The sequence below is a fragment of the Trichechus manatus genome, unplaced genomic scaffold, assembly GCF_000243295.1.
Source record: "Trichechus manatus latirostris isolate Lorelei unplaced genomic scaffold, TriManLat1.0 scaffold00063, whole genome shotgun sequence".
Lineage (NCBI taxonomy): Eukaryota > Metazoa > Chordata > Mammalia > Sirenia > Trichechidae > Trichechus > Trichechus manatus.
Genome location: NW_004443999.1, coordinates 9,282,731 through 9,304,862, shown reverse-complemented (window position 1 = coordinate 9,304,862; position 22,132 = coordinate 9,282,731). Strand labels below are relative to the sequence as shown.

The 22,132-nt window shown below is 42.8% G+C and overlaps 1 protein-coding gene across 2 annotated transcripts in view; it reads right to left on the bottom strand.

Annotated features, from left to right (window-relative positions):
• Positions 1 to 12,242: 12,242 nt before the first annotated feature.
• GRP (gastrin releasing peptide) overlaps positions 12,243 to 22,132 on the bottom strand; it is a 16,207-nt gene continuing 6,317 nt past the window's right edge. Inside the window, exons 2-3 of one of the 2 annotated variants that reach the window (XM_012556383.1) lie at positions 18,302 to 18,544; positions 12,243 to 12,304 (exon numbers count right to left, since the gene is read on the bottom strand). In XM_012556383.1, coding sequence (XP_012411837.1) covers positions 12,243 to 12,304; positions 18,302 to 18,544 — 305 coding nt within the window. The remainder of the gene's footprint in view (positions 12,305 to 18,301; positions 18,545 to 22,132) is intronic. The other variant, XM_023733936.1, reaches the window with a different exon arrangement.

Genomic DNA, 22,132 nt, shown 5'->3' with positions numbered 1-22,132 from the left:
CAGAAGACAGCAGAGCAATTGTCTTGAGTTGAATGTCTTCAGGGTACTTACTAAGAGAATTTGAACCCAGCTGAGCTTTCTTGCAAGAATAAAAGCTACAGACAAATAGTTTTGAACAAGCAAGAACTCAGGGAATCTGATTCCTTCTTAAGAGCCCTTCTTAAGAAAACTATTGGAGGATGAATTTCATCTAATCCAGAGATGACTAAGGAAACCACAGCAAAAGAATTGGGAGTGAGCCTTGGATGTATGCTATCTGCAGAACTAAGATGAAAATAAATGTGGAGACTAGTGTGACAGAACAGAAAGTAAATCTGCACTAACAATATAGAAATGATGCAACTAACAGAAACAATGAAAGAAGGAATGAGGGAAAGAAGGGAAGTAAATTTGGTGATTGCCTCGTATGTAATACCTCTTGCCGTCAAGTTGATTTCGACTCATAGAGACCCTATAGAGGAAAGTAAAACCGCCCCATAGGGTTTCCAAGGAGTGGCTGGTGGATTCAAACTGCCGACCCTTTGGTTAGCAGCCAAGCGCTTAACCACTGCACCACCAGGGCTCTGCCTCATATGTAATAGCTGGAAGTAAAATAATATTCAAAACTGGCAAATAAAAGTGGTATATTTAATAGTACAAAGTTAAGTACAAAGAAAGCAGGGGAAAGTGAAGGAGGTAAAGGAAATAATATTATCATTGTAGACAGTAGAGAATGAATACATACTGTCTGTAGAAATAGATGTCTAAAGGTACTATATAAAGTTATGAAGGTAACACATAAAACAAAAGCACAAACTTCTTTAAATATCAGAAAGCAGTCCATACACACATGGAAAGAACAAAGCAAACAGATCGCTTAGTGAGAGACTTTAAGCAACAAACCTATTAAAAACAAAATAAGAGGAGGCTTTCTAACTCTAAAGAGAGAAATTCACAAAACAAGATACACAAGTTATGAATATCAGTCCACCACATAACATAGCAGTGATAATCATGAAGTAGAAATTACAGGAGAATCAAAGAGAAATAGGTAGAAACATAGTAATAGTAGAAAGAATAGTACATACAATAAACTCCCAAATAGTCATCACGCAGAATCAGAATTTATCAAAAGTTTGCTACATTAACAATTTATAAGAACACTACCTCTGAAGTCATGCCTTGAAACACTCTCAAGGGGTTCCTGTAAGGAACAGAAGTGATAATATTCAAGAAAGTATTTGGTAAACTGTAAGATGCTTTCAGAGGGTCTTTATGTTCATAGCAAGGTTAAAATGATAGATTTTGAGCACAGATGTGCAAAATAATTCAAAAGTAACATTATTTTCTAAAACCGAACTCAACTCATGAACAAAAGCAGATTTACCACGAGGCTAACAAAGCTAACGCTTTAGGGTTTTCCTCTTGTGCAGCCCTTTCCAAGGCCCTGGGTAAGGCCCTAAACAATGGTTTCACATGTGTTTTTGTAAAAGTTGCCAGTGTAAGATGTTTGTACTACAATTGGTTAAGACTGCTGTTTCTTTCCACTTCGAAATCCCTTGTCAAACTTAGCCTTGCTCAGGGACTGTTGGAGTGGCCACTGGTATTTTTGGGATGTGGTTAAGTAGAAGTTGAAATGGGGATTACTTAAATTGGATTTTGTGGGTTACATTATGCGGTTTGCAGTTACTTCCATGTAGAGTTAGGTTATTTCTAGTTGTCTCGGTGTAGGAACTGCATCCAGGAATCATTCTACCATTTCTAATAGTCCTAATAGGTGGGGTGGTCTTTCATTTCATTGAGAAATGGAAGAGTTCCATGGTACCCAAATCAAAAGTATGTCGGTAGTGGAAAAGAAACTTTTGAAATGTGCATAGAAGCTAGTCCGGAAGCTAGTCAGTGGAAAATTCTTCAAACTTTACAGCTTATATATATATATGATCTTATATATTAAATACATTTGATAGAGGTTTCCCTAATTTGACAGCTCTACAAAACCTGGACCCACCGATGCTTTGAGCCCTCATTTATTTTGATGATGGATAGGAGGTTGGGATAGGTACAAATAGAAGAGTGAGTCTTGCTAATTAAGGGTTTTCCAGGTCAAGATGGTCTTCTTCAGTTGAAAGGAGAGTCTAGAGGAGAGGTCTGGGCTAAGCAGAAATTTGGGACCATTGTGGTGGGCACGGAAGTCATGTGAGTGGAGGAGATTGCTGCAGAGAGGGTCGAGAGCGAGAAGAAAGCTTAAGAGGGAAGGAACCTTGATGAACTCCCAGGATTTAACCAAGGCCAAAGGAGATTCAGAGGAGAGGCCTGAGAGGAGGGAGAAAGCCAGGACAATGTGTAGTCACAGGAGCCACGGGGAAGTAGTTCAGGGTAAAATGCTCAGTGGTGTAGAATGATAATAAGAGGTCAAGTAAGGTGATGAAAATTGGTCAAATCTGATGGGGTAGCCTTAAGCGGATTTGTTTCTGTGAGGTAATGGCGGACAGGCAGACTGGAACTGGGAGGGGAAGAAATGAAGACAGAGAAGGGAGCTATGTAGTAGGGTGTTGGGGTGGGGGGAGCAGATGTTTTCCAGATAGGAAAGGCACACAAAGGATGTCTCAGGCGGGACATATTAGTGGTTCCCAGGGGGTATGGGTGGTGGTGGAGGAGGATACGTGTGGTTATAAAAAGGCAATATCCTTAAGAGGAACTCAGTGTCCCCTAAGCAATTTGGAAATGGATAATGGTGGTGGTTGAACAACATGATGAACATAATGTCACTGAATTGTACATATGAAGAATGTTGAAATGGCAAAGGTTTTGTTACATATATATTTACCACAATAAACAAAAGGGGGGCAGTGTGAGGGATCCTTGTGGTGTCAGAATTGTTTTAAATTTTGACTGTGGTGGTGGATGCATGAACTTAAACACAGGTTATAAAATTCTATACAACTTAATATATGTGCGCGTGTGCACATACACAAGTGAGTAAAACTGGGAAAATGTGAATAAGATTGGTGGATTATATTAATGTTAATAATATCCTAGTTATGATATTGTACTATAATTTTGCAAAATGTTAACATTGGAGGAAACTGGGCAAAGTGACAAGGGATCTCTCTGTATTATTTCTTACAACTGCATGTGAATCTACAACTATCTTGATAAAAAAATTCAATTAAAAAAAAGAGGGATTTAATCTATTCAGGAGAGGGTTGGTGTCTTAGTTATCTAGTGCTGCTATAGCAGAAATGCCACAAGTGGATGGCTTTAACAAAGATAAATTTATTCTCTTACAGTCTAGGAGTCTAGAAGTCCGAATTTAAGGTGTTAGCTCCAGGGGAAGGCTTTCTCTCTCTGTTGGCTCTGGAGGAAGGTCCTTGTCATCAATCTTCCCCAGTTGAGGAGCTTCTCAGTGCAGGGACCCCAGGTCCAAAGGATGCGCTATTCTCCTGGCTCTTGTTTCTTGGTAGTATGAGGTCCCCCTGTCTCTTTGCTTGCTTCTGTCTTTTATATCTCAAGAGACTGACTTAAGACACAACCTAATCTTGTAGACTGAGTCCTGCCTCATTAATATAACTGCCACTAATCCCACCTCATTAACATCATAGAGGTAGGATTTACAACACGTAGGAAAATCACATCAGATGACAAAATGGTGGACAACTACACAATACTGGGAATCATGGCCTAGCCAAATTGACACATATTTTGGGGGGACCCAATTAAATCCATGACAAGTGGTAATGAAAGGGAAGACTTTGCTAGAGAAGTGACATTTAAGCTAAGACATGAAGGTAAAAAGGGGGAGCAGAGTGTGCAAAGGCCCTGTGGTAGCAAGTATCTTGGTGAATTCAGGGAGCTTAGAGAAGTCCAATGAGACCACAGTCTTGTAAGTGAGGCAGAGACGTGTGAGAGATGAGACTAGAGACAGTGGCCAGATCTGGCAGGGCAATAGACAGTTCTAAAGTTTGACCTTCTTCCCTTGAATAAAGGGAGGCCAGGGAAAGTTTACAGCAGGAGAGTTATATGATCTCTCTGGACTTTGAGAAACTCACTCTTGGTATGTGGACAATGGGTTGGAAGGCGGCAAGGATGCACATGGAGAGGCCACTTGGGGTACATGGCAGGATGGTAGGAGAACATTCAACATTCCTCAGGAAGGAGACACAGGATGGTGAGGCTCATGTTGGACTCACTGAGTGGGCACAAGCAGGGGACTATTGTTTCCCAGGCTTGGACTTACCAGTAAGTACAGGGCTTGTTCTGAGTGTCAGCCTTCTCGTTCAGCAGAAACTAAAACCAATGGAAAAATCCTGGTTGAGGTCTACCGGGAACTAAGTCCATAAGTCACCTCACCAACCAGGTACCCATCTCTGATTTCCTTCTTTGATGACACTCTGGAAACCAAACACTTATCCAGCAGTGCCAGAAATGAGACAGAGCTCGGAGTCACTCTGATCATCCTCCAGGGCCATAGCTGGAATCTCATTGTCATCTGGCTCGCTAGTGCACCTGAAACACATTTCCTTTCAGTTTAAAATAATACATTTCTTCTTGTTTAAGTGACAGGTTGTTGGGATTGCATCTTTGCTTTTGGCAAGCCCAAAATGAAGAAAGCCAGCCTCCAGCCTACATTGTCAGGAGGAGAGGGAATAAGTGGAACACGAAGCCCAGGACCTCGTCCCACAGCAAGCAGGCAAGACTTAGAGAGATGAACTGTGCTTTGGAGGAAAACGCCTCCCTGATCCAGGGCCAAGAGTGGACCAAGCATTTATTAACATCTTCCAAACATGGCAAAAGGGTTACCATTTTACACAACTCTCTAACATTTCACCTAGTATATGGAATCTCTTAATAGCCACAACAATGGACTCAAACATACCAATGATCATGTAGATGTCACAGGACTGGGCAACATTTCCCTCTGGTAGTATACACAAGGTCACCATGGGTCGGAGCTGACCCCACTGCAACTAACAACAACACCAGCATGGAATCTCTTGGTGTCTTCATGCAATGAATCATTTCTTTTATAAGGATCAACACAAAGCTGGCTTCTATGAGGCGGAGGTTAAAGATGTCCCAAATGTCCAGCTTTTCCAAACTGCTGTACTACTCTGTCATCTCTAACATCAACTACTCCCCCTTCCCCCAGTATTCTCCCTCTTGTCTTTGGGTTCGGTAATTTGCTGCAATGTCCCACAGAACTCACGAACCATACTTACAGTTAAGCGGTTTATTAGGGAAATAACGGGGTACAACTTGGGATCTGGATCAAGCTGGAAGTAACAGGAGCAACAATTCAGGACTCAGCTCCTCTATTAGGGCAGCTTCTTCTTGCCTTCTGCCCCTGGCCCTGCTGGGGGCCTTCTTGGGCAAGTGTTACATCTCCTAGCTCTGTGGGTCAGCAAGCCCCACTGAAGCCTTCTCCCGCCTGTCTCCTGGTTCCTGCTGTCTCACACTGCTATCTCTCGCTGTCTTCCCGTGGTATAGCTCCTCCCTCTCTCTGTGTATCCCTTCAAGCTTAGCAGGATGGTAAAACTGACCAATCCTCCCCTTAGTGTTCCATACACCTTATTTGTATGGTACCAACCCTGCCCCCCAAGGGTAACATGCACCTTATATACGTTATTAGCAAGCTATCCAATCCCCTTGGTGGGTGACAAGCACCTCATTTGCCTAGCCTCACCCAGTCATTTGGTGAGAGTTATAAAGACTATGGCTAGAAGGGCCATATTAAATAATTCACTGCACCGCACAAGTTCAACCTGTCTCTCAATCCCATTATCCAGAGAACATTGAAAATTTCTAAATAATGAGTGTTGGGTCTAGTGAGAATTATATCTTCTGTCATCTCATAAAAACATCAAGTGCTATAAAGTCAGGTGAAGCAGATCAGAGAGGTATCACACTGGGGTTGGGGCCACACAGATCACAGAAGCTCAGCAAACTCTCTATTTAGGGCTTACTGTTTGGTTTGTTTCAAGATACAATGAAAGTTCGCAACAAATGAATCTCGGGAAGCAGATTGTTTGATTTTAAACTCTTCACTCGGCTCTTCAGGTCCAGACCCGGGTCACGTGTTGAGAACTGCATGTCTGGTTTTCTAGCCTCTTCTTAATAGGCTTCCTTCCCATGCATCGACCAGCATGAGGAGGCGAGAACCTTCAAAAACAGCCGTGGGAGCAAATGTTATGTGGGCAAACCCCCTTCTAAAACATTATACCCACAACTAGAGAATCACAGCCATGAACGAGAATAAAACAATATTTTGAGCAAGCCATGGGGCACCCTTCTCACCTCAACATACACAAGTTAAACTGGGGTCATAAACCCGAAGATCTAGAGTGGGCAGGCTGGTAAACAATGAAACAAGTAGGAGTGTGCACTAGAGTGTGGTGGGGACTGCGGCTACATGGAGGACCGGTGCCCCATTGACAGAGGCCGCAGCAGTCACTGGTTGTCTTCAGGTAAAGCAGACCCAGTGGCAGATCTGAATTTGCAAAAGCTTGCAACCTGGATTTTTATATGTAATCTCTTGATTTTTAAATGTATGTGACTACTTTTAATTTTTAAGATGCTGTCAGGCAAATAAGTCCCTGGGTGGTGCAAATGGTTTGCTCTTGACTACTAACCTCAAGGTTGGCAGTTCAAACCCATCCACTGGTGCCGTGAAAGAAAGGCATGGTGATCTGCTTCCATAAAGATTATACCCAAGAAAACCCTATGAAGCAGATCTACTCTGTAACACAGGGGGTCACCATGAGTTGGAATCAACTCTACGGCATTGAGGTTATTTTTTTGGTTTGTCAGGCAAATCACACAGCTGCAGGTAGCATCTGACCAGCAGGCTGCTGATTCCTGACGACTGAGTTCGATTGTTTTTCATGTTGTTCACTGTCATGGATTGAACTGTGTCCCCAAAAAATATATGTCAACTTGGTTAGGCCATGATTCCCAGTATTTTATGATTGTCCACCATTTTGTCATCTGATGTGATTTTCCTATGTACTGTAAATCCTATCACTATGATGTTAATAAGATGGATTCGTGGCAGTTATATTGATGCAAGATTAGATTGTGTCTTAAGTCAATCTCTTTTGAGATATAAAAGAGAGAAGCGAGCAGAGAGATATGGGGACCTCAAACCACCAAGAAAGCAGCGTTGGGAGCAGAGCACGTCCTTTGGACTTGAAGTTCCTGCACTGAAGATGCTCTCAGACCAAGGAAGACTGATTCATCACAAGGACTTTCCTCCAGAGCCAACAGAGACAGAAAGCCTTCCCATGGACCTGGGGCCCTAAATTCGGACTTGTAGCCTACTGGACTGTGAGAGAATAAACTTCTCTTTGTTAAAGCCATCCACTTGTGGTATTTCTGTTATAGCAACACTAGATAACCAAGACATTCACCTTTCTCTTTTCCCTCCATCTCCAGGAGGTAAGTGGGAGGAGAGCAGCTTCCTCTACAATCTGACCTGGGCCTGTTTATTTTTTGTTTTTTTAATTCAAGTTCAGCCTCCAGCCTGTCCATTCCAACTGTCTCTGGCTGAGGCAACTTGGGAAGTGTCTACGCTGAGGACAGCACAACTGGAAGCTCTCCATTTCCTTTTCATTTCTGTGTATTTCAGTGGTGGAGTCAGAGGGGCAATTATGTTGTTACAGTAACGGCCACTTGTCTTGCACAGCCAAGAAAGAAGTGAAGGATGAGAGAAGGCCAGACAAAAGAGCAGAGCAGCCAGTCGACGGTAATCACAACACTGGTGATCAGGGGAAGACAAATGGACTCTCTCTTGCTCTTAGAGACTCATGGTGTTAAAACTCTCCAAAAGGACTTTACAGGAGCGTCTGAGAGTGGAATGAAATCTAAGACATTTACACTTAATAAAAACCAAAACACCAAACCTGTTGCCATCTAGTTGATTCCAACTCATGGCACGTGTTTCAGAGTGGTGCTGTGCTCCCTGGGTTTTCAAGGTTGTGACCTTTCGGAAGCAGATCACCAGGCCTTTCTTCTGAGGCAGCTCTGTGTGGGTTCGAACCACCAGCCTTTCAGTTAGCAGTTGAGCACTTAACCTTTTGCGCCACCCAGGGACTCTGTTTACACTTAATAGTAGTGACTATTAAGTGGAATTGCTATGCTGGTGGAAACAGGGTCATGTGAGTCATAAGAAATGAAGTTCATGCTGGTAGCGGATGCTGTTGGGTACCCATCCCAAATCACTTCCACCCTCCTTCCTGACTGAGGGGGTCTTGATTATGTTTAAGAGCCTGTCCTTCCCCTATGTGACTCATTGGTAAATACTGATCAGGTGAGGCCAATCATAGTGGTCCGATTCTCATCATTAGGGACTGGTTTAGGGGCAAAAGAGGCCTGGTGACTCAGTGGTTAAGCGCTTGGCTGCTAACTGAAAGGTCAGAGGTTTGAACCCACAGCCACTTCACAGAAGAAAGATGTGGCAGTCTGCTTCCGTAAAGATTACAGCCTTGGAAATCCTATGCAGCAGTCTACTCAGTCCTATAGGGTCTCTATGAGTCAGAATTGATTCAACAGCAATGGGTGGCTTGGGTTTGGGGGCAAGCATGTGATCCCGCTGGTCACTGAAAGGTTAGGGAGTTAGACGCCTCTGGGAAAGGAATGTTTTTATTGTGTGCCACTAAGTTGATTCCAACCCATAGTGATCCCATATGAACTGCCTCATAGAGTTTCCTAGACTGTAATCTTTACAGGAGCAGATCACCAGGTCTTTTCTCCTGTGGAACGACTGGTGGGTTCAAGATGCCGACCTTTCAGTCAGCAGCTGAGTGCTTAAGCAATGTGCCACCAGGACTCCTTGAGAATGAGGTAAAAGGACTAAAAACACTCTCATCTCTTCCATGATGCCAGTAAGCTTTTCTTCTAGACTACGACACATCCTTAGATGTTGATCAGGTGGCCCTCTCAATCCACCTATGGTTAGATCCACCTCCTTTGTCAGTCAGGCCATATGTATATACAGCACGTGGACTAGAAGAGTGGAAGGAAAAACAGGGGAAATAGAGAGATGTTTCAATGCTTTATCTGGGTCTAATGCAAGGAGGTGATTCACTGGAAGACTCAAAGTCCTGAGAGGGAAGCAATGCCTGGGAGTGTTTTCAGTGTCCTAGTGAACTTCCTCTGCTTTGAGAATGGCGACAGTTCCTCGTTGTGGGTTTCCCTGGAAGGCTTATTTCACAGTTCTCTGATCAAAGCAGTCTGTAGCTGAGGAAGTAAATAATGCCATTCTCACATCTTACTCAGATTACTCCCCACACATCCGAGCTGGGTTAAAAGGCTCTGTGATGGTCAAATAGCCCCAGTAGGAACTGAAAAGTAGGCATTGTGAGGCTAGAGAGTGTCCTGCACTGCTTAAAATGCCTGTCTAGTGTGTTACTGAACCTCGATCATAAGCAAAGACTGCCAAATTACCCAGAACAATTCACCTGTAGCACTTAAGGAAAAGAAAAAAAAAAAAAAAGCTGTTTTTAAAGGAACAAATTTGAAAAGTAATTATTGCTTTCTTCCCTTTTGGATCCTTCCTCCTGATTATCCTGCTTTGCTGCAAGGATGTCTAAATATTGTCACCTCTTAAAACCAGTCTTCTCATGCTGTGTGTGCACCCCTGGGCTGCGTGCTATAGAGAACAGCCGCTGACTCCCAGTTTCCCAGAATTCCAGGCAGGGCGCTAACAATGCTCTAGGGTAGGAATGGGCAGAATTCCAAGAGGAAATTCTCTGGGGGCAAAAAGGGGAGGGAGATCTGTTATTTGTGGCTGAGCGCATCTTTTGAACACCCTCTTCTTTTTGACGTTGCTGTTGTTGTGTGCCAGCTAGTCGATTCCAACTCACTGTGACCCTATAGGACAGAGTAGAACTACCCCTAAAGGGTTTCCCAGGCAGTAATCTTTACTGGAGCAGACCGTCAGGTCTTCTTCTGTGGAGCAGCTGGTAGGTTTGAACCACTGACCTTTCAGTTAGCAGCCAGGTGCTTAACAATTGCACCACCAGGGCTGCTTCCTCTTTTTAATAGGGTCTAACAATTTTAGGCCCACTTTCCAAAGTAGAACCCTTAAGACTACATTTCCCAGCTTCCCTTGCAGCTAGACACAGGCACGTGATCTAGGTTCCACCAATCAGACACACCCACTCAAGACTGATTGGGATGTGAGCCACCAGCACAGAGAAGCTTTTCACACGGCCTCAGGCTGCAGGCACAGGTGGTGGCTGAGGCCACGGAGGGGCGTGCAAACTCAGGCAGTTGTGCAGAGTGCTTCAGGGGGAGCAATAGGACGACAGCCATCTCATCCACAGGATCAGATGCGTGCCTTTGGCCATTGACCTGCAAGCTTATCCTTGAACCTGTTACTCTGGCCTTCCCTACCTAATACATTCTCATGCATTTCTCCTTTTCTACTTAAACTACCCAGGCAGGACCCTGGTATCTGCAGTTAAGAGTTCCCCGACCCAAGACGCACACACAGATATGTGACGTGACTCCACTTGCAAGCAAGAGTTCCAGAAGGCTCTCCCTGTAGGGACAAGCTATCTCTTAAATACAGGGACTCTAATCATGACCTGGGTGTGGTATGGAGGAGTCCTACCAGGGACGGGAGATTTAAGTCGACTGCCGTTGCGGTTCAGTTAGACTCAGAGGAAAAAAATCGTTTGCTGCAAGTGGGAATCACATCTCTTGTGGAAAAAAACAAGTGGCAGTCTGGGTGGGGTCATCCTAGGAGCACTGCCCCCCTTGGGAGACTTTTCTTTCCTTGCCTGAAATGCCACCATTAGAGATAGCTTCCCCTGAGTCTGGAAGGGTTGGGGTTTTTTGTTTTTGTTTTTTTCCCCATCTTTATGAGGGTCTCATCTGAGTGCAAGTCCTCCTGAGAGGGAGTACCCCTTCACCATTAGCTGCATGGCAGGTTTTGGTTGACACAGCTCAGGGCTGAGTTCTTGGGAAAGCGGCCCAAGAGGGTCCCAAACAGGGAACGGGGGCTCTGTAAAGCAGAAAACCAGTTGCCGTCGAGTCAATTCCGATTCATAGTGACCCTATAGGACAGAATAGAGCTGCCCCCACAGGTTTCCAAGGCTGTAATCTTTACAGGAGCAGACTTCCGTATCTTTCTTCCACGGAGTGGCTGAGATGTTCGAGGTGACAATCTTTCGGTTAGCAGCCCAGTAATCTTATTACTGTTTCAAATGTGATTTCCCTAAACGAAGGAAATCTAAACATGATAAGCTTCAAAACATGTTCATGTGTAAATGTCTGGACAGAAATGAAACTGGTGAGTGTTACGAACCTCCAGGCCACGCTCTCTGAAAATGGAAGAGTCTCTTGCATTCATCTTATCTTTTCGCCACAGAGCTGACTAAATCTAGCTGTGGGGACTACTTCTCCTCCCAGACTGGTGATGGAAGTTTGAAGAAAACAGTTGCTCCTCGCTAGGCTTAAATATTATGAAAGGGAGGTTAAAAATGAGGTGATGCAGAAGCCATTAAATGCTGCAGAAAATCTGACGACTTCAGATGTTCGAATGCCAGTTCCACTTACTGTGTGACCTTGGGCAAGTTACCTGACATCTCTAATCCTGTGTTTCTTCATCTATTAAATGAGAATGATAATTCTCAGCTCATAGATTGTTGCAAGGAGTATATTAATAATGCAGGCAAAATACCTGGACCATGGTAAGGGCTGAAGAAATGGGAATTATTTAGTGATGAAATGGGAATTATTAAGTGATGAATAGCACTTTAACCTAGCCCATCCAATGGCAATGTCAACAGGAGTATCAAGTCTTACCAGAAACTGCTAGAAAGGCTGTAAATCACTACAAGGATTCAGTAGGTGGCCTTCAGTGGGGAGCGCTAAGGACAATATCAAACTAATGTTAACCTCTGCCACGCTGTCCTCTCATCTGAACTTGAAAAATAAGAGAACTCCTTGCCCTTTGGAAAATGTGTTTAAGCTTTTATTGTGAATGGTAACAGGCTGGGGGCTTGACTCTAAATGACAAAGCCTACATGGAGGAGTGGTCGACAGCATTAATTGGAAGACTTTTTGGATAATTGTTCACAGTAAACAAGTTTAAACAAGAAGATGCTGCTTGAAAACCACAAATTTAGTCACGGTTGAAACATACAAGAAGAGTTAAGTGTTTTGCACAAAGGAATTTTCGTTGATGATCCAGTAGAACTGATGTTTGTAGAACACAGTCTCTTAACGGTTTTGTTTCGATCCTTTGAGAGAGACTGTCATTACCCATTTAGCTGTAGGTGTTTTCCTTCACGCTGAACACTTGGAGCAGGAAGTCCACCAACTTAAAACATATTAGAAAGAGTTAAGGAAACATTGTTAGTGATGCTAAAGTCTAATAAAACCAAGCCAGTTGCCATCAAGTCAGTTTCGACTCATGGCGACCCCATATGCTTCAGAGTAGAACTGTGCTCCATAGGGTTTTCATGGCTGTGACCTTTCAGAAGCAGATTGCCAGGTCTTTCTTCCAAGGCACTTCTGGGTAGATTCCAACCCCCAACCTTTTGGTTAGCAGCCAAGTGCTTCACCATCTGCACCGCGCAAGGACTCCTCTAAAGTCTAACGCTGGAGACAAATCCATTCCCAGCAAACCACTAGCATCACTTGGGAACTTGTTCAAAAGGCAAATTCTTGGGTGCCCTAGACTTACTGAATCAGAAATTATGGGGGCAGCGCCCAGCAATCTGTGCTTTAACAAGCCCACCAGGTGATTCTGATACAGGTTAACATTTGAGAACAAGATGGCTTTCACCTGAGAGGGAAATTAACGTCCACCTTTTCTTTTCTTTTTTCTTTTTTTTTTTTTTTTTTTGAGCCTTTTTCTTCTATCAGTTTAACTTCTACCCTGAGATGATTAAGTAGGTATGTTTTGACCAATGTTGGCCATTAAATGCATTATCCTCAATAGTTTATTACTAAAACAACCTCTGGGAAGGGGGATTATCAGGAAATATGCGGTTTTAATTCTTACTTTGCTTACTTTGGCAATGCCTCATTACACAAATCAAAGCTAGTTTCTGAACTGCACAATTACACATTATAAACCTCTGATTGTAAATGGTAGTAGTGTGGGCAATTTGGGAAGAGGAGTTCATTTGGATTTCTGCCAATTTTAAATTTATTGTGGTTTGCTTGCAGTGGCGTCTGCTCAAATTAACTGAGACTGAAGAAAGAAGGAACAGTTGTAATTTAAAAATACTTATTTGTTTCCATATAGCACCCTTCAGCCGCTGAGATGTGAAAACACTTTCCACCCAGACTGGAGCTTATTACTCTTGTCCAGCATCTCCGGCAATTTGGATCCCAACTTCCACAGCAGCCATCTGTTTCTAGCAAAGGAACTCCTAGTATTCTCAGAGACAGTATTGCCTGCTCAGCAGCCCAATTGTTTTGGGGAGTGTGCTAATGAGGCCAGGGCCTGGCGTTAGATTCCCGATTCCCACGCAGGTCAATTAGCTTTGCTTCCCTCCGTGAGGCCTGGCTGCACTATTAAGGGCTGCCAGCCTGCCAGAAGATGCCACCATCCATCTTGCCTAAGAAGCCACTGGTCGTAAAGGGGCCAACTGAGGAAGTCCCCCATTGGCTCCAAATATTGAAGCTGAGAGGTTTGGCTCAAGGGAATTGAACTAATGCTAAAAGGAGAAGAAGAATTGTGTAACCTGGGAAGATCAAGCACTTGGAGGCCCACAAATGGTTGTGGGGTGGGTTGGATTTTGGGTGGGGGCTGACTTCATTCTGCTCCTTTATAGACACTGTCAGGATAATCAGAGGCTTGTTAGTTCTTGATTGCATGTTATGTTTCCTATATTTGCAGCTTTCTTTAGAGCATTTCAAGCATTAAGAAAGAAAACCTGTCTAGGTCCCAGGGAGGCGAAATGGGTTTGTGCTTGACTACAAACCTAAAGGTTGGCGATTTGAACTCACTGAGCAATGCCACGAAAGAAAGGCCTGGCAATCTGTTTCTAATAAAGATTATAGCCAAGAAGACCCTATGGAGCAGTTATATCTGTAACATATGGGGTCGCCATGAGTTGAGTATCACCAAATAAGTTGATATGTGAATCCTCTATCTAGCAGAGGACTATTAAAATTAAGAAAGGAAATCTTTCTATTCCCTCTTCTGATTTGATGGGACAGAGCAGCCCCTTAAAAGTGAGGACAAACTTGCACATTTGCTCCTTTTCTGTACCAGCCTCAGTAGCACATGTCCTGGCCCCATTTTTTAATTTCCACCAAATAAAGAAAAAGCCTAAGGCTGCAGAGAACAATGGACTGGGTTCAGGTTACAGAGGAAACCCAAAGGCCGAATTAAACCCTGCTTGAAACTCAAAACAATCCACAGCCACATCCAGGATTTTGGATTAAGCCCTGGTGCTGCTCTGAGCACTGTTTCAAGTTGTAGAAACCATGGAGTAAAATTTCCAATAATTGCAGAATAGAATTACAGGATTTGTGAGGAGGTCACAGTTAAAAGAAAGATTAAGGTTAGCCTTGAAAATTATTAGCTGTAATTGCTAATAAAGTTCTGGAGCTTGTTTGCCATGATATAGTAGGTAGAGATTCTGTGCACATTTACAGAAATCTTTTCTGAGTTAAGAAAATATCTTTGTCATCAAAATGTAGGAAAATGCTCAGAGTTTCTAACTACAGCTCTGGGAGAGTCAGCAACAGGATTTGCTCTTTTATTACTAAAAATGGGAGCAGAGAGCATATGTGGATAGTTTTAAATTTTATGAATGTTCCTTCAGCCTCTGAAAACTCCTGCTGCTAATTCTGGAAATGGTAAGCTAAGTTATTAAACTCTGTTCTAACACTGAGAGATACATGGGTTGCTAATAAAACTAGTCTCTTGTCAACCCTTCTTTCTCTTTTTTTATAATTTATTTTATTTTTGTTGTTGTTGAGAATATACACAGCGGAACATATGCCAATTAACAGTTTCTACATGTACGATTCAGTGACACCGATTACATTCTTTAAGTTGTGCAACTATTCTCACCCTCCTTTTCTGAGTTGTTCCTCCTTATTAACATGAACTCACTGCTCCCTAAGTTTTCTGTCTAATCTTCCGACTTGCTGTTGTGGATTTGATCCCGTGTAGATAGATCGTCAAAGAGCATAATGCTCAAGACAGACATTCTTTACTAGTTAAGCTAAACTATTGTTTGGTTTTAAGAAGACTTCAGGGGGTATTTTTGGCTTAAGATTTAAGATTTAAAGATGGTAACTCCCTCTTTTTGAATAAGGTAATTGTAAGACGTTTCCAGTTCTACATAAGGACATATTTTCATGGAGGCAGAATTTCCAAAGAAAGAGGAGTTGTAAACTGTTTTGGTCTGTGCAAAGACTAAAGGAATTGTTGAACTCGTTTTTTATATGACTGGTAAATATATCCAAAAGAAACATATCAATGTGTGAAATGACTATTCACTCAACTTGAGGTAAGATGAGATGGAATGGGATTTCCAAACTTGTAAAAACAAGACAAAAGCATAACAACATATAGTAAGAAATCAATGCCTGAATATAAAAAGGTGTCCTTTTTTTCAGCTTATTTTGTATATAGATAAGTATTACCCCCTTTGAGGCAGCCACTCTCTGTGGCTGCCTACTCAATCCTACAACACTGCTACCTTTTTGGAACTATTCTTTTGATTGCCTTTGAAGTTTACAGAACATGGTGGGAAAATCTAGATCCTTGAATTTTTCAAAACATTCCAAAGATAGCAGAGCCAGGCTCAGGGAAGAAGCAATTCAAGCCGGTTGTTGCTTTTTTGGTTGAAAATTAAGGAACTACAGATTAATGAAATGATTGTGTATGTGTGTAGGTATTTTATGAATGTACTGTGAGACCTACTAGAAGCCCTGGTGGCACAATGGTTAAGCGCTCAGCTGCTAACCAAAAGGTCAGCGGTTCGAACCCACCAGCCACTCTGAAGGAGAAAAGGCCTGGCGATCAGCTCCTGTAAAGATTACAGCCTAGGAAACCCTATGGGGACGTTCTACTCTGTCACATGGGGTTGCTGTTAGTTGGGATCGACTAGCCTCAATGGCACACAACAACGACAACACTAGGAGGGTTAGTCCATTTCAATGTGTGTAAATTCATTTCAGAGGATTTAGAGGTGGTGATTGTTGTTACTCTGGAAAAATGAGAAGAGCACTGTTGTTGGACATCCACCCCCAGAAACTCCAAGGAAAGTTGACTAAGAGAAGGCATGGCCGCCAAGGGGCTGAGAAGTCAATCACAAATTCACGATGCTCTCAGAACCGTGTGGCCCATCAACACAGAGGGGCTGGAGGAAGAACACCTATAACGCAGGTGTGGGCAGGGCTTCTGCTGCAATAGACTCATCCAGGACAAAGCTGGCACTTAATTCTCTATTTGTTGATTTAATTTTGATTTTCTTTCTGAGTAAAAGCTACTAGAGATTTTCTCTCTGATGCTTAATGCACCCATGAGCTTTCATTTCGCAATTTTGCAGGTGAAAACCACTGTAGACTGAAGGGTAGAAACCAGTTGCCATGGAGTCCATTCCAACTCATGGTGACCCTGTATGTGTCAGAGTAGATATGTGCTCCACAGAGTTTTCAGTGGCTGGTTTTTTGGAAGAAGATCACCAGGCCTTTCTTCTAAGGTGCTTCTGGGTGGACTCGAAACTCCAACCTTTCAGTTAGCAGCTGAGCGCTTTAACCGTTTGCACCACCCAGGGTACTCAAACACAAAACCTTATTCCAGGGAAGAAGCTTGGCAAAGCCAGTCGTGAGCCTTCTGTAAGGGGGTCATCATTCTAAGAGTTAGGGATCATGGAAGAGTGAAGGAGGGAGATTTCCAAGCACGAAGAGTGGAAAGCAATATTATTTATCGTCAGAAATATCAAGAAGCAAGGTCTGCTACTGCCTTCTGCCTCCTTCATATTTAAGATGATTGAGGATCATTCCCCAGAGTTGTCTCACGTGGCAGCCAACCGTCCAAGGCAGAGTATCCCAGGATCTTGTCCTGGTTCCACCAGCTAAAAGCTATGTGATGAGTCTCAGTTTTCTCACCTCTAAAATGGAGAGAATAATAAAACCTTCCTCATAAGACTGCTGGAAGCATAAACCAAGGAAATGCAGGTAAACTGCTTAGCCCTTTATAGTAAACACTCAGTAAAACTATTATTATTACTACTATTACTGCAATCGTTACATATTTTGTTTTTCATCATACATTTCACGGAAATGTCTTAAAAGTTAATAATAATCACCTCTTTTTTCAGCTGCCTTTCTTTCTTCCTTTAAATTTTATTCTCTCCTTTATCCTGCTTACTGTCGTTTGTACCTAAACAATGCCAGTTTGATATCATTACTTTTTCCCTGACCTCTGTAAAATCATATATAGGACAAATTAGTTGACCTCAGATATGTTCACCAAATTTTGAAATATTAGGGTGAAACTTGAACTAGGTAACCATGAACAACTGCCTCCTCTGCCGTGGGACCAGAAGAACTGGATGGTGCCTGGCTACCATTACTGAATGATTTGATCAAAGATTCTATAGAAGAATCTTGATCAAAAGGGGGAAAACGTAGAACAGAATTTAAAATTGTCATGGAATCCAGACTTTTTGAAGCCATGGGAGCTGGATGAACCCCCAAAACTATTGCCTTGAGAGAATTTTTAAACCTTAAACCAAAAATATCCCCTAAAATTATCTTCAAACCAAATAATAGTTTAGCTCAATTAATAAAGAATGTCTGCCTTTAGCATTGTGCTGTTTTAAAGAACTATCTATATGGGATCAAATTGACAACAACTCAAAAGGCTGGATAGAAAGCTTTGGGGGCAATGAATTCATGTTAATGGGGGAGGAACAACTCAGACAAGGAGGATGAGAATGGTCGCACAACTTGAAGAATGTAATCAGTGTCACTGAATGGTACGTGTAGAAATTGTTAAATTGGAGTGTATGTTTTGCTGTGTATATTTTCCACAACAGAAAACACAATAAATTATTAAAAAAGAATTCCATCAATTTATAATTGCTTATTCCTAGATTGGAGTTTGGAACCAATACCCTTTTGATGTCCTAAAAGGAAAAATAACCAATTATGTTTAAAAGAGAAGATAGCATGGAAATTGTCTACTACTTTGCTTAGTATGCGTTGGCGTTAGCCTAATTAATGTGGTGGTTTGAAGGCTTGCATCACAAGCCATTTTATTCTTCTCTGCTCTAACTACCCCTCCTTCCAAGTCTCCCCAAACACCCTGCTCCCTGCCTCCCCAGTACATTAGTTTTACCTTCAGGTTTGGAACCTACGTCTTTAAAGTTGCTGCTGTCCTCTGACTCCCAGGTAGGCTGGTGACGGCCCAGGGGCTTGCGAGGAGGTAGCTGACGGCTTCTGTTCCCCTTGGCTTCTATGAGGCCCAGCAAGTTCCTGGCTGCTTCTTCCCACTTCAGATGTTCCCTCAGCTGTTGCTTCCGGTTCCCTCCTTCATCAACATACAGGGACTCTCCTGTGCTCTTTTTCCCCATTAAATGCCCTGTAAAAAAACAAAACCAAAGCAGAATGCCACAAATTTAACCAAAGAGAATGAATGAACAAGAAATTAAAAAGCACACTAATGAGTTTTATGCAGCTTCCTCCTAAACACGGAACAAAGAGCATTTTACGATTAGGAGTTAGTTCATCGGTGGCTGATTTTTCTCTATGTTCAAAAAGACAGTGAGCTGGACAGAATTCAGAGCTGCAAAACTTGGGACAGAACTCAGGGGCCCTGTGCTTAGTCCCAGAACTTTCACTAACTAGCTAGGTGACCTTTGCCAAGTCATTTAGCCTCCCTATGCTTTAATTTTCTCAACTATAAAATGAATAGGTTGCACTAGATGAAATCTAAGGAAGCTTCCACGCCTAAAACTCTATCCCGTGTGCACGGAATTCCATTCCCACCTGAATGATAAGAGTTTATACATCTTCCTCGGCCAATTCTAAATTGCTGCTGCAAAGAAAATTCTCCATGCTTTTCTTTGTGTGACTAAGAGAACAATAACAACAACAACACAAAAAAAGCATTCCTTTCCTCTTATCTGTAATACTAATGTACCAAAGGACTTTCGCACATAAACTTTCTCCAAATTTTAGCTGAGATTAAAGCTAGGAAAGTTCACCGAGCAGTGACAATTTGTTGAGGATGTAATGAAAAACAAGTTGAAAACAAATTCTGACTGACACTTCTCAGCCACCTAAGTGCAGAATTTTCTCTTGGATGGCTGAAGTGGAGAGAGATACTCTGTCAACAGCCTGCAGGGCCATGGAGCAGCCATATAAGTAAATAAAAGCTGCCCTTAAGGAAGCCAAACCAGTAAACACCTGGACATTCATGTATGCAAGTGGGGATAACATACAAGGAGGCTTGGAGTTCAAAATCTGCATTCTGAACATGTGTCTTGGTCATCTAGTGCTGCTATAACAGAAATACAAGTGGATGACTTTAACAAAGAGAAGTTTACTTCCTCCCAGTAAAGTAGGCTAAAAGTCCAAACTGAGGGTGTCAGCTCCAGGGGAAGGCTTTCTGACTCTGTCAGCCTTCTCATCAATCTTCCCCTGGACTAGGAGCTTCTCCACACAGGGACCCCGGGTTCAAAGGACACGCTCTGCTCCTGGCACTGCTTTCTTGGTGGTATGAGGTCCCCAACTCTCTGCTTGCTTCCCTTTCCTTTTATCTCTTGAGAGAGAAAAGGTAGTGCAGGCCACACCCCAGGGAAACTCCCTTTACATTGGGTCAGGGATGTGACCTCGGTAAAGGTGACTTTACAATCCTACTCTAATCCTCTTTAAAGAAAAATTACAATCACAAAGTGGAGGACAACCACACAATACTGGGAATCATGGCCTAGCCAAATTGATATACACATTTTTTGGGGGGACGTAATTCAATCCATGACAACACGTTAGCCCATTGCTTAAGTATACTCACAGTATCCTCCTTACTTTCTTTACTTAATTTTTCCTATCTCTCTGTAATTGAGTTTTAAAGCACCTTTGAATTTCTAACATTAAGAAATCTCTGTCGCCTTTGATTTAACACTCACATGGAAAGAGCTCTTTGTGGTTCCAGTGTTGCCTGGCATTAGAAATATTTAAGGCACACATCATGCAAATAATATTTGAAAGACCTTTTGTCACTGAAAACTGAAAAAGAGGCCTCTTCCAAAAGTTCTATGTACCATCAGTGACTTTACAGAGAAACCCTCCTGTGACTTTATTGCTTGCATATGTATTTTTAAAAAATAATTTATTTTGTTTTTGTTGTTGTTGAGAATATATATCTTAAAACACAGACCAATTTAAGAGTTTCCACATGTAGAATTCAGTGACATTGACTACATTCTTCAAGTTGTGCAACCATTCTCACCCACCTTTTCTGAGTTGTTCCTCCCCCATTAACATAAACTCACTGCCCCCTAAATTTCCTGTCTAATCTTTCAAGTTGCTGTTGTCAATTTGATTCCAAGTAGATAGTTCTTAAAACAGCATAATGCTCAAGGCAGACATTCTTGACTAGTTAAGCTAAACTATTGTTTGGTTTTAACAAGGCTTCAGGGGATACTTTTGGTTTAAGGTTTAAAGATTAGGGACTTCCAGGCAACATGGCACTGTAGTCAGAAGCACCACGCCATCCCTCCACAGTAAAGATGAGAAAAACTAAGTCGAAGAGAGTCACACGTCAATCCTGAAACCCTAAGCATCAAATGAAGAGATAAAGAACTCAGCCAAGCACCGAATGGAATAAGAAACTGACCGAGAACGGAGTGCAAGGAGAGTTACATGCAGAGGTCCCCTATCAGCTACCGCAGCATGGATCCGCCATCTTGGACTCCTATCGGAGATTAGCAAACAGGGGGTATGAGAAAGCAACTTCTCGGAGCTTCCAGCAGGAGACAGAACAACTGGTAACCAGCAATATACGCTTTCCCACACCCCACCCTTCTTCACCCCTACTCGGCCTCCTCTGCTTCCTGCGACCACAGTCGCTTGGCTGGGAAGCACCAGCTTCACACCAGTGTCGCCTGGATTCCACCCACCCGCACAGGCCAGCTCCCTGAGTGCCTTTTGTTGGCTACTGGTGTTGCTTTTTTCCGCTTCTTCTTCCTTATCTCTTACCACCTCCCCCTCCTCTCTCAAATACCTGGCTCCATGTGCCATCTTTGCTTCTTTCTAAAGGCTGCGAAACACCGCTCAACTGTGGAACTGCTTCCCAGCCCGTGCTGCCATGCTCGTGGGAATCCCTGGGGCATTTTTGTTTGTTTGCTCTGATTTGTTCTGTTTTGATTTGTTTGTTTTCTTTTTCTTTTCTCAGCTTGGGAGCCTCTTCTAGCAGGACAGTACTGCGCAGCTTGGAAGATATTCCCTTACTCTGTACAGACGCACAGGGATATCCCTGGGGGCGTTTCTTTTTTCTTGGTTTTGTTTTTTTTTTCTTTGTTTTGTTTTCTTCTCTCTTTTATTCCCTTTTTGTCTTTCTTCATTTCCAGTTTCTCGATTTATTCATTTTTTTCTTTTACTCTTTTTTTCATTTTTGTTTTCCCCCATTTCTCAGTCTCTCATCTCTCCACTCTAATAGCAAGCTCCCTTAGCACTCTTTTTTGTTTGCGTGTGTGTTTTTGCTCCTGTTCCTCTCTCCTCTCTCTCATCTTTCCCATACCCATCTTAGCTCCACACATCACATTCTACCCCCTCCTTCCTGCCTACCTGCACCATGCACTGAATATCACACTCCCAAGCAGCACAGGCACGGCCTACTGGAACCTGCCCTGCACTGATTCCTGGTCTGCACTGTCAGCCATGGTACATGCCACAAACAACCCATCCCAGCAACTCCCCTTCAGCTGAACCTGCCCCAATGTACCATACCTGAGTGACTGACCCTGCCCATTGGAGAAGGAGGTGAAAAGTATCATGCCCACAGACGAGCAACCAACAAAGAATGCACAGCCTGCCTGCTCAGACATAATCAAATCAAACAAAAAATCAGGATGAAACAAACAAATCTACAATCAGTAAACAAGGAAAATAAGCACTGAATGCCCTGAAGACAGCAGACAATATAAAAACATTTACAAAAACAGGA